At 48.7% G+C, this 12,292-nt stretch overlaps 1 protein-coding gene across 8 annotated transcripts in view; it reads right to left on the reverse strand.

Moving 5' to 3' along the window:
• The window catches only part of VPS13D (vacuolar protein sorting 13 homolog D), a 254,700-nt gene extending 244,164 nt beyond the window's left edge, over positions 1-10,536 (reverse strand). For all 8 annotated transcript variants that reach the window (XM_047723620.1, XM_047723617.1, XM_047723616.1 and 5 more), the window contains exons 1-3: positions 10,409-10,536; positions 6,640-6,812; positions 1,141-1,218 (exon numbers count right to left, since the gene is read on the reverse strand). In XM_047723620.1, the coding sequence (XP_047579576.1) occupies positions 1,141-1,218; positions 6,640-6,736 (175 nt within the window). In that variant the 5' untranslated portion in view covers positions 6,737-6,812; positions 10,409-10,536. The remainder of the gene's footprint in view (positions 1-1,140; positions 1,219-6,639; positions 6,813-10,408) is intronic.
• Between the last annotated feature and the right edge of the window lie 1,756 nt (positions 10,537-12,292).

The following is a 12,292-nucleotide window of genomic DNA, read 5'->3' on the forward strand; positions in this document are numbered from 1 at the left end:
GCAAAAATATTAGGAAACTTCACCAATATTCCCCAAGAGCCTCTCCTAATCCTTTGATATTCAAATAATAATCTGTGGAAGTACCCTGGGTATCATCATTCCTGAGTTTCTTTCAGATTCTAACTTGTCAGTGTCTCTATGATTCTGACAGTTTACCCATCCCTTGAACTGACTTCAAGAAAGCCTAAAGTCTTTTGCAAGATTTCTACCCTACTCCACCTAGCAACATTTGCATTGTACTTGCATTTTATTGTAATACAAGTACCCAAAATAATGGAAAGACTGGCATCAACAGGCTATTACTGAATCATAACCAGGTATCGGAATAGGGACTAATTTTACACACGGCCATTTAATAAGGAATTTTTTTAAGACTTTATTTTTAAGTAATCTTTACACCTATCATGGGGCTCCAACTCATAACCCCGAGATCAAGAGTCACAGGCCCCACTGACCGAGCCAGTCGGGCACCCCAACTAAGAATATTTTTATTCCAGGACAACTCTTGTTTCCTCCTCAAACCTAGGAACTGCAGAACTCCTATCCTAGCTGTAAGCCTCTACTGAGTGTGCCAGGCCTTGTTCCAAGTAATTTTGATGCATTAACTCACGTCTTCCTCTCCATAACCCTCTGCTGTAGGTAGAAGGATTATCACCTCCTCTTAGAGACTAAGAAGCACACACAGAGTGGTGAGGCAACTTCCCTAAGGCCACACTGCCAGAACACAGCAGATAATGGAGTATATACCCAAGCACACCGTTCCAGAGTGTACCTTCCATTCAATAAACTATCTCCCAGTAATATTATGAATTCTCCAAAAACAAGAACCTCCATATCTAGGACAGAAGTTCTCACACTTCAAGAAACGTAAGAATAACCAACGGCACTTATTAAACATACAAGTTCAATGACACATGCTTGGTTCTGATTCAGTAGGTCTGGGAAACACCTGACCTCCCCACTGCTGCCCCAAGATCATCCTGATAGAAAAGGCCACATTTGAGGACTGATCGATTCTATTTCCTATCCTGCCTCTTCCTGTTCAAACACAGCCAAACTCAAGGACTCTCGGTTTTCCTGTCCCAAGCAGTGGAAGAAGCAGTGGAGGACCGCGTCCCTCTCCCGCAGAGTTCTACCCACCGGCTTTGACTTCAAATGGTAACTCCAGTTCTTTCAAGGCATCTTTCTTTAAGGGCAAGTTTTCCAATTCAACAGCACCTGAAAAATAAAATAACAGCGTGAACTGTTCGCCCAACACAGGCAGTAGGCACCTACTGTGTGCAAATCTTTGAAGGTTAAAGGGAGTTTTACAGCTCGGCCTGGCTAGAAAAAGCCTGTGTTCTCTGTCTGTACCAGTTTCCTGCCCATCCCACTCTGACAGCGGAAGCTCACCAGCAGGTGAAGGGTGTGGGCAGCGATCTTTTTCTATAAGCCAGATAGTACATATTTCAAGCTTTATGGTATCTGTTGTATGCTCTCTCTCTTGTTGTTGTTGTTTTTTTTTACAAGCCTTTAAAAATATAAAAACCATTCTCAGTTTGAATTTGGGCAGCTGGCCAGTGTGCAGACCCCTAGTTTAGGCGAATATTCACCAGACCACCATTAATATCTGGGCCACCTGGGAAGAAATGCAGGCTCCAGGGCCTCCTGCGAGATATCCGCTGGGAGTGAAACACAGAAATTTGCCATTTTTAATAAGCTCCAGCCATTCCCCTTCCCCCCAACAAACGGGTCTATCGCACACAACATCTGGGAGCCCATAAGAGTTCAATAAAATTGGCCATCAAAAAGAATTCCACTCTCCCTTCTGGACAGACCCGCTCCACATGCTCTGGTCCACGTCTGTGCCTGCAGGCTTCATCACCTGCTCCAGGGCACAGAACAAACCACTGCTGAAGGTCCCTTGCAGACCCAGCTTTTATAGGACTTAAGCCGAGAGCTATGAGACGTCTCTGAACAGCCAAAGCTCCCTGCCTCACTCTCCCAGCTGTGGAAGTCACCCGTCCACACTGACACACCACCCCCCAGTCTCCAGCAGGCACTGTGCTGGCCGCTGGGAATATGAAACGAGAAGGCAGGGTCCCCATTCTAAAGGGCGGAGGAGACAGACATCATTCTGCAAAACTGTTTGCCCAACTTAAGGCAATTTCTGGGAACAGGGAGTACAGACAACCACCCAGCAGCCACTGGTACAGGAACTCAGAAGAGAGGCAGGCCAGCCAAAGACAAACTAATACAAGAAGCAATTATTTTTTTCCTTTAAATGACTGCTCAAGACTTGCGGGTAATTGGTTTCTAAGGTATTCAAATCCAGTAGCTCTGCAGATGCTGGGCAAATGCAATCAGCTTACATTTTAGACTTTTACAGGAACATGCGTCCCCACAAGGGTCCCCACATAACCTAAGACTAACCAAAAGGAGAAGTTAATAACCCCAGAGAGCCCAGAAACAACTCTATTTCCACATTTGGGGAGTAAATGATCACAGTGGGGGGGGCATGAAACTTGTTCCTCAACAGTGGAAACTGACTTAAAGGGGGAAAGCATATGGTTTCTTCTTTTGAAGAGAATCATTTGCAATTTGAATCATTTGCCCTATTTTTCAATCCCCAAATCTGTCACAAAGGCAGACGGCACTAGGTTTCCTTGGCTGCTGTGCACCTTGGAGAAGTGGAAGGAACGGTAGGTAGCCCACACTGGGAGAAACGAACGCTGAACTGCGGGAGAGCGGGAGAGGTGCTCTAGGAAGGGGAAGAACACAGGGAAAGGACAAGAAGGAAGCGCAGCCTCCAGCATTACAGAAACAAAGGAATCAGGCAAAACAGCAGCAGTGGCCAGCGGGTCAGTGGTTCTGGATGGAAGGCTCGCTGATGCCCCACCCACTCAAATCTGCACCCACACCTGGCCCTGCCAGGAAAGGTCCCTCAAGGGACCCAGAGTCGGGAGGACTTTATAAATGACAACGCTCTTCGTTTCTTTCCGGGCAGATAACGTGCAGGCTTATTCCCGGACGTCTCCTCCCAAACGCCTCCGCTTAGCAGAACAAGAAGCAGAGGCCCTAAAACTGGGGTACACCTAGAGGCTGGTGGCTTTTCGGTCAGCACTGATGACTGCTGGCCTCTCTTCCCGCAGCGCTGCGTCACCCAGAAAGCCAGCCTGAGGTGAAGAGCTGATAGGAACAAAAAGGAGGGGCCCAAGTGCTGGGCCACAAACACAGATAGGCCCGCAGCCCGAAGCTCAGGGCCCCTGATGTGACACCAGCAGCTGCTACCTTCTGGCCTCAAACCATCCCGAACAGGCCTGGTGAGTTCTCCTCCTCCTGCCTGTGCTCACAAGGGTCAGTCCACCAGGAATGCGGTGTCCCGCCCGGCGCCACCGGCCCAACTCCTGCTTGGCTCTCTCAGTCATCCCTCCCCAGAGTCCTGCCCACAGGGTGAAGGACTCCCCTGCTTTGCACACCTCTCCCCCCGCCCGTGCTGTGCCTGCAGCTCTAGTGGAACAACTGACAGAGCCTGGCATGCCCAGCAAGGTTACGGGTGTCCGAGGACAGGGACTGCCGAGGTCAAAGGACAGGAACAGCGACCACTCAGTGAGATCGGACTAGAGCCGAGCACTTATCCCCACCAAGTCACCGAAACCTCCCAACAATATGAGGAAATGCCATCCTGTTCTGCACTCTGAGGTGAGGAAAATTAGGTGCACAGGTAAGCAATTTGCTTAAAAATCACAGAGCTAGGATGCCTGGGTGGCTCAGTGGGTGAAGCGTCTGCCTTCCGCTCAGGCCATGATCCCAGGGTCCTAGGATCGAGCCCCGCACTGGGATCTCTGCTAAGCAGGGAGCCTGCTTCTCCCTCTCCCCTGCAGCTCCCTCTGCTGCTCCCCATGCTTGAGCTCTCTCTCTGCCAAATAAATAAATAAAATCTTTAAAAAAAAAAAAAAATCACCAAGCTGGTAACTATAGGACTATAGTTTGTACCAGGTCTGTCTGATCTCAAGTGGCAGGAGGAGGCTTAGGTAACTTGCTCGGTCACAAACAGCTGTTAGGTGGAGAGACCAGGCTCAGAGCCTAAGCCTGAGCTCCTGGTATCTTCTCCTGTCGCCATGTTTTCTATCAGTCCATAACACAGAGCCGTCCGTACCCAAAGCAGGCGCTCAGTGGTGTTTGCAGAGAGACTGAACAAATAAAGTCATATACAAGTTCTCTCTCCTTCGAATACTCATTTGCTATTTTGCATTTTTATTACATTTAGTATGTGTGCACAAACCACCCCTGAAGTCCCAGCCAAGCCAATCATATGGTGATGATCATGACAACGGGACATGGTGACTGACTGAGGGCCCACTACACGCCCAGAATGGCTCTAAGCTCTCGGATCTACATTCATGTCTAGTCCTCAGAACCTCATGACACAGTTCATATTCTCTCCAATCGACAGAAAAGAAGAATTTGAGAATTCATGAAGAATTGGAATAATCTGCCCAAGTTACTGGTAAATGGAGGAAATGGAATTCAAAATCAGTCTGACTGGGGCGCCTGGAGGGCTCAGTCAGTTACGCGTCTGACTCTTGATTTCGGCTGAGGTCGTGATCTCAGGGTCATGAGCTCAAGCCCCAAGCCGGGCTCTGCACTGCGCAAGGAGCCTGCTTAAGATTTTCTCTCCCTCTGCACCACAACCCCCACCACCAGTCCCCGCTTTCTCTCTCTCTCGCTCTAAAAACAAACAAACAAAACAGTCTGGCTATAAAATTCAGAGTCTTGACCACTAGCTCTGTCTTCTTGGCGTCTCAGACACTGAACATCTACAGACTAAAATAACATTCTTATTCCCTTGCAGGACCCCCTGCCTCCAAACGGTGCCCACCTGTAACTGCGATGCTCAGGGCTCCAAGCTTTGTGGGGTGCCTTGAATCCCTAAGGATGGGGCACCACACTAATACTGGTTATGAAAGAAAAATTATTTTTCTATTCTGCAAAGAGAATATTTTTTAAACAGGAAGCACAGAAAAGCACTTTGAAGCATCAGAGAGATACACACAGTTGTCATTACGAGATACACTCAAAAACAGATCAGAAATCTGTTTAGTGTAGAGTCCATGATACATCGGATACCACAAATCTACTCATTTCTTCCGCAAACATCCTATTTCTGTCATTAACAAGGTTATGGTCTGCGCTTCCCTTTCTCGGCTCCCCGCCCTGTGCAACCTGGATAGCTTCACAGCGTGTACGAGAACTTCAGTAAGTGACCCAAGAGGTGAGCTTGACACTCCTCTTGCACTTTGAACACATCCTCTTCCCTGACAGACTGGTCACTCTCACCTTGTACTTAGTAGCTCCCTTCTAAGGACAGGAGGAAAAGGTCAGGACAGAAGTTAGAGATGAAGAAAAAACCTACTTCTGTTTCCAATGAAAGGAAGGGAGTGGGTGGGGCGAGTGGAGAGCTCCCTACAGCCTATGGATGCCACAATCCTTGCACAGGTTTAGATGGGTCGGAAAAACGTGGAAACAACACTCCTGGGGACAGGCGAGCCACGGACACCCTCTTCACAGACCCCATCAGTCTGTACCACTGCCATGCCCACTGACCTGGCCTGGTCCACATGCCAAAATCCACATCCTCAGGAAGGCGAGCTTCCCGCATGTCTGAGATCCCCTTTCCACTTTTTGGGCTGCTACATGCTTGCAGACTATCTCCTCTCTCTAGATTTGCTCAGGAGCTCCATTTTGAGTTCAGCAAAGAGAACTTACATTAAAACAAGGAAAAGGAAAAACAAAGCGGTTTTCTGATCCTCATGCCAATTCCCCGCACTGCATTCAATCACGTCTCGGCACTCGCCAGGGAGAGGCCTGTGAACGTGACTCGAGCTTTAGTCTATCAAAGACCCCACAGTAACATATTTTAAAGCTTCAACTTGGTGTCTGTTACACACTAGGCAGACAGGAGCGGTAAATGTCATTCCATTTGATCCGTGTGAGCCTTACGGCAACCCTGGAGAAGTACCTTTCCCACTTTTCCTTTTCTTTAAGATTTTATTTACTTATTTGAGAGAGGGAGTGAGAGCGAGCATGAGAAGGGGGAGAGGCAGAGGCAGACCTCCCACTGAGCAGGGAGCTCAACGTGGGGCCCGCAACCCTGGGATCATGACCTGAGCCAAAGGCAGACACTTTACCGACAAGAGCCACCCAGGCATCCCTGACCCGCTTTTCCTAAAGAAACTGAGGCTCTGAATTTCAATGGCTTGTGCATATAGCTCGTAAGTATACAAGAGGATTTGAAGCCAAAGCCAATGCCACTGTCACTACATCACTACATCATGGCCACCTCCAAAAAGCTTCATAAAGCTAAACAATTAGCTGGGATAAAGCACAGTCACCAGCAGCATAGTCCTTTTCTTTCTCATATTTGACAGTTCCCTAAAATGGGCAATACAGCCACATACTAAAGTTACCCTGTCATAATAATCAGCGTCATGTGAGAGAACATATTTCCTTTTACACATAATTAGTACAAAGCCATCTGGGCATTACATTTTATTATTCTCAGTACAACAAAATGAATATTTAAAAAAAAAAAAAAAAACCAGAAATGCCATCTGCAGTGGCAAACTTTACCAGAAAGAGATACATACACGCACTCACCTTTCAGAAGGGCGACAGAGAGCTGATCGGTGTTCAGGTTATTGACGTATTTTCCCAGATAGGTATTGAGAACCCAGGCTACAAGACTTTCCAACATGACTATATCCTCAAGACAAGGTGTTTAAAAATCATGGATCATTCTTTACTTTTCCCTCTCATGGTCATAGAAGAACCTAAGAAAGAAAAAGAAAAAAAGGAAATCAACAGAAAACCAGATGATTTTTTTTTTTAAAGATTTTACTTATTTATTTGACAGACAGAGATCACAAGTAGACAGAGAGGCAGGCAGAGAAAGAGGAGGAAGCAGGCTCCCCGCTGAGCAGAGAGCCCGATGCTATGCGGGGCTCAATCCCAGGACCCTGGGATCATGACCTGAGCCAAAGGCAGAGGCTTTAACCCACTGAGGATGATTTTCTAAGCTGGTTTCCCATGCTACCTTTCCTAAAGGTGGATGAATGAAAAGCACAGATTTAAAAAAAGATGGGGTGACCAGTACTGTAAGACCCCGTGTTAGCCAAGGATCAAACAAACATGTTATCACACAGCTACAAGGAACAGTCACTTATAAATATACCAAACATACCTACAATTCCAAGTTGTCTCTCCTTTCGATGTAACTGATCATTAAACTGCCTTTAGTAATTCACCTTGGCATTAGACTGTCCTGGTCAGAGGTTCTCATCCAAGTGTAACTGGGCAATGTCTAGACACATTTTTTTTTTTAAAGATTTTATTTATTTATTTGACAGAGAGAGATCACAAGTAAGCAGAGAAGCAGGCAGAGAGAGAGAGGGAGAAGCAGGCTCCTCGCTGAGCAGAGAGCCCGATGCAGGGCTCGATCCCAGGACCCTGAGATCATGACCTGAGCCGAAGGCAGAGGCTTTAACCCACTGAGCCACCCAGGCGCCCCACTAGACATATTTTTTATTATCATGACTGGGGGTTACTACAGGTATCTTGTGAGTAGAGGCCATGGACAGACCATGGAAACATCCTGCAATGCACAAGACAGCTCCCCCATGACAAAGAATCATCCAGCCCAATGTCAACAGGGCTGAGGCTGAAAAACCCTGTCTTTAAAAAAAAAAAGTAAGAAAGAAAGAAAAACCCTAAAAAAAAAAAAAAGAAAGAAAAACCCTGTCCTAGATTAAGGCAAAAATGCCCTAAGAGATTTCAATGAACGTATTCTACAACGATCCTCTTTAAGCCTTCTCTAATTCAAATGTGCAAATTCGTTCATCACGATCATTCATAAAATAACATAAAATGAAAGGGAGAAGGCTGAGGTTTATCACCGTTCTCAAAAGTTTCTGGAACTGCGGGCGCCTGGGTGGCTCAGTGGGTTAAAGCCTCTGCCTTTATCAGGTCATGATCCCAGGATCCTGAGATTGAGCCCAGCAGGGAGCCTGCTTCCCGCCCCCCCCCCCCCCCCCCCCCGCCTGCCTCTCGGCCTACTTGTGATCTCTGTCTGTCAAATAAATAAAATCTTAAAAAAAAAAAGTTCTGGAACTGCATTACAGGAACCCAGGCACCAGACGATGCGGATACAATGAACTACCTTAGTCGGTAATACCAATACAAGAAATTCTCTGGTTCCAACTACAGTATTTACATCCACTACTGCTTTACCACTACCTATAAGAAAACTGTGTTTATTAGCATTGCAAAAATATACACGTTACTTTTAGTATTGTAATAAGTTATTATGAGGGAACTTGAGACATAAAAGTTTCAATGTGTTCTGAAATTGCTCAGCTAGCTAGCAGATCCCAGTTAGAACTGTGAGTTCCAAATCCTGCTCTGAGCCAAGCACATCAGACACCAGCCCACCATGCAGGACACTCCGGATTTGCTCTGGCATGTGTCCCACTTGGAACCAGCCCTTTCAGGATCCTTTCCAGGCACTCTGCCCCACCCCCAGTGATTCATCTTAGTGCCAGAAAATACACTTATCCCAAAAGAAAGGCTACCACCCAACAAAGACCCAAACACAAGGCCCTGTAAGAGTTAAATGAACCTTCAGGAAAGACTGACTTTTATTCGTCAACAGTGACTTGCACTTGCACTTTCCTTTTTATTTGCTATCAGTGACAGTGAAAATAAACAAGTAAATGAATAGCATTTGATGAAATACTAATTTCTTTTCAAAAAATTTTAAGCCATATTTTGTGTAAAACTAAGAATTTGCTAGTTATTGGATACATTTACTTAAAGGAGAGGTTATAAGAACAAACTCTTAAAAATAAGAAATGTTTAACAATCTAGTAAAATAAACACTTCTATATTACAACTTCAAACAAGTAAATCTGTGAGAACAAAATGTGAACCTGACTTATTCTAGTATTACTATGTAGACTCCAAACACACTTAGGCAGGGAGCCAAAATCAGAGTGCTCTTTATTTTTGAAGTTAATGCCATTGCCTCCACCCCTAAAATGCCAGCAAACTCTCTATTAAGTGCCAACTACAAATACTCTCCCAGTAGAGGGAGAAACTGTCAGTTGGTACCCAAGATCCGGCCAGACTCACTTCCCCTGAAGGTGGAAGAGTGCAAAATACAAAAAACAAAATATGGGGTGAGAAGCACTGTAAATGCCCTGGTCAGTAAATTAATACTCAAGCCAGAAAGAGCCTATTAGCTCAGCTAAGGATCTAACCCAGGCTTGAAGCCACTTCAAGGATTCCCTTAAGGAATCCGGTGTCAGGAAGGGCCGCCAGACTGGCTAGAATCCCAAAGTGTGTACACTCGGGTCCACCAGGGCTTCCAGGCAGTCGCCTGGCACTAACTCGCACCTGACCTCGCCTAATCGGTGGGGTAGGTGACACTGGGGATCAGGGCTCAGCCCACGGGCGGGCAGACAGCCGGGCATGACCTTGAGCCAGGCCCCTCCCTCGAGGGGCGGCCAAAGCTGGGAGTAGGAAGGACTGGCAAAGGGACCAGAGCGCTGCTCCCCAAGCCGGCCGGGCCCGAGTGCTGTGGGAGTCAGAGAGCTCAGAGAATTCGGGACCAGAGGAGGCCTCGGGCCCCACAGGAATGAGACTGCCCTGAAGGCGAGGGTCCCACAGCCCTTCCTCCACTCCGTGGGCTCCAGGGAACGGAGACCCCAACACCCAAATAGAGGCCGGAGGAAACGGCGCCTGGCGGCTGGGGTCCCGCACCTGAAAGCAAGGACTCAGCTTGGGTGTAACCCCGGGGAGCGGGGGTAAAGACTGGCTTGACCTGAAGTCCCCAGCCCAGAGCGTAACCCCAGAAGGCTGGTGGGTGGTTAAAACACTGTGGGGAACTGACCAGCGCCCCCGTTCTTGGGCGTGAGGGAGAGGGGCTCGCACACGGGTCCCGCACGGAAACCGTGGCTCAGGCGGGGAGACGCGGGCTGACACCGTCCCCGAATCCCCGGGCACCAGGCTGCCGGAACCCCGGAAAGGGTGCCGGGTCCGGTGGGGACTCGGACTCCCAGGACAAGGACGCCGGGGTCCCGAGAAGCCTGTCAGTCCCTGGGATGCCCGTGGGGGCTCGGATGAAGAGGGGTCCCCATGAGGGCAGCGGCTCGGGGCTGTCGGGAGCACGGACGCCCCAGGGCCCCCGGAGGAGCTCAGACGGCGGGAGGGCCGGACGCCGAGCTCCCCGGGCTCCCAGCGGCGCGCTCCCCGTGGGCGGGCCCGGGCCCCGGATCCGAAGCGGAGCCGGGACGACAGACAACAGGCCCACGGCCCACCTGCAGTCTCTGACCCTGCGTGTCGCCCGGCGTCGCCCCGCCTCGGCCCGTACCTGTCTGTGTCCCGGGCCGCCCGCCTAGCCCGGCACTGCGCGGCGCTTCCTCTCCCGGCTCCTCAATGGCGCTGGCCAGCGGCGCTCCGGCCCGGCCCGACCCGACCAATCGAGCCGGCGACGCGCCGGAGCCTGGCCAGCCGAGCGCCGAGTCATCGAGGAGGCGCCCCCTGCCGTCGGTGGCCGCTAGAGCCTGCTGCTGCTGCTGCTGCTGCTGCTGCTGCGGCTGGAACCGGAGAACCGCCCAAGGAGCCCGCAACCTACCGGGCTGGGAGGAGACTGAGTCCCACGGGAGGGCAGGGTCACAAATTCGTGTGGCTTCAACAGTCTTGGAACCCAGCGTTCTTCCTCCATCTGGCCCACCGACAGTGGGTTCCCCACTCAGTAGCCACAGGGGTCTGCTAAAACATAATTCAGACCAAACCACCTCCTTGCTTAAAACGGCTTCCCCCCTTATGCTTGAATTAAAACCCGGCTCACTCCGGCTAGATCTGATCCATTCCTGTTTCTGCCCCTCTCTCTGGCTCCTGGCTCCAGCAGCCTTCAGTTCCCCACTAAAGGACCCTGTGCTTTTGCCATTCTCTACTTAGGATGCCTTTCCCCGGGATCCCTACTGTCCGGTAGAAATAGAATACAAGCCACACATACAAGATGCATCGTAATTTGTAATTTACTACTTGGTACATTTTTAAAGAAGAAAAAAGTAAAAATGAGTAATGTAGGGGCACCTGGGTGGCTCAGTGGGTTAGGCCGCTGCCTTCGGCTCAGGTCATGATCCCAGGTCCTGGGTTCGAGCCCCGCATCGGGCTTTCTGCTCAGCAGGGAGCCTGCTTCCTCCTCTCTCTCTGCCTGCCTCTCTGCTTACTTGTGATTTCTCTCTGTCAAATAAATAAAATCTTTTAAAAAAAATGAGTAATGTATTTCATTTAATTCAATATGTCCAATACGTGATCATCTCAACCTGTAGCCAACAGAAAAAAGAATCAATGAGATATTTTAGGGGGTTTTAATAGTAAGTTTTTGAAATTTAGTCTGTATTTTACACTTATGGTGCATCTAAACACAAACCAGCCACAGTTCACAGCCATAAGTGGCTGGTGGCTACAGAGCAACCTTGGATAGTCCCACAGTCCATTCCTTCTGGATTCAAATATTCCACCCCAGAGAGCATTTCCCTGCCATCTTATCTAAAGTTCCCTTCAACCATCACCCAGTTGTGTTTTCTTCACAGACCTTAATGCTACTTGAAATTATCTTATTTGCTTATACTTGCCTTGTCACCTTTCTCCACCTTGAAAGTTCCCTGAAAGCAGTGATTTTATCTTTTTCACAAATGCCTCTCCAGCACCTAGACATTGCCTAGCACAGAAAAGACTCATTTAAAAGTGTTATATGTGAATGAAGGAATAAGTGACAAATTAGTAGGTCATCCTGCCTTAGCCCCAGAAGGACAGGAAGAAGACCTCAGGCTCATAAAAAGTCAAAAGATACAGGAGACATAATGGCAAGTTTGCAACAGTGTATTTGCTGTAGTGATTATCAGCTCTCATGATGCTGAGCTAATGAAGGTGACTATGGGCTGCACATTCCTGGCAAGGCCTGAGTTCCTCTGGGGTGGGAATAACCTATCCAAATCTCAGTCCTGGGTCCGCTTGGGGGCTAAGGTTTGGGTATAAAACCTCAGACTCCAGAGACGGAAGGCAAAAGAGAAGGAGCCCGTTAGAGCCGAAGGTTCTCAGAGTCCAGGTCTTCTAGCACAGAAACACCTGGCTATACCTGGGGAGTTTATTAAAAATGCAGATGCAGGGGCACCTGGGTGGCTTAGTGGGTTAAAGCCTCTGCCTTCCCCTCAGGTCATGATCCCAGGGTCCTGGGATCAAGCCC

The sequence above is a fragment of the Lutra lutra genome, chromosome 4 (assembly GCF_902655055.1).
Source record: "Lutra lutra chromosome 4, mLutLut1.2, whole genome shotgun sequence".
In the NCBI taxonomy this organism is placed as follows: Eukaryota; Metazoa; Chordata; class Mammalia; order Carnivora; family Mustelidae; genus Lutra; species Lutra lutra.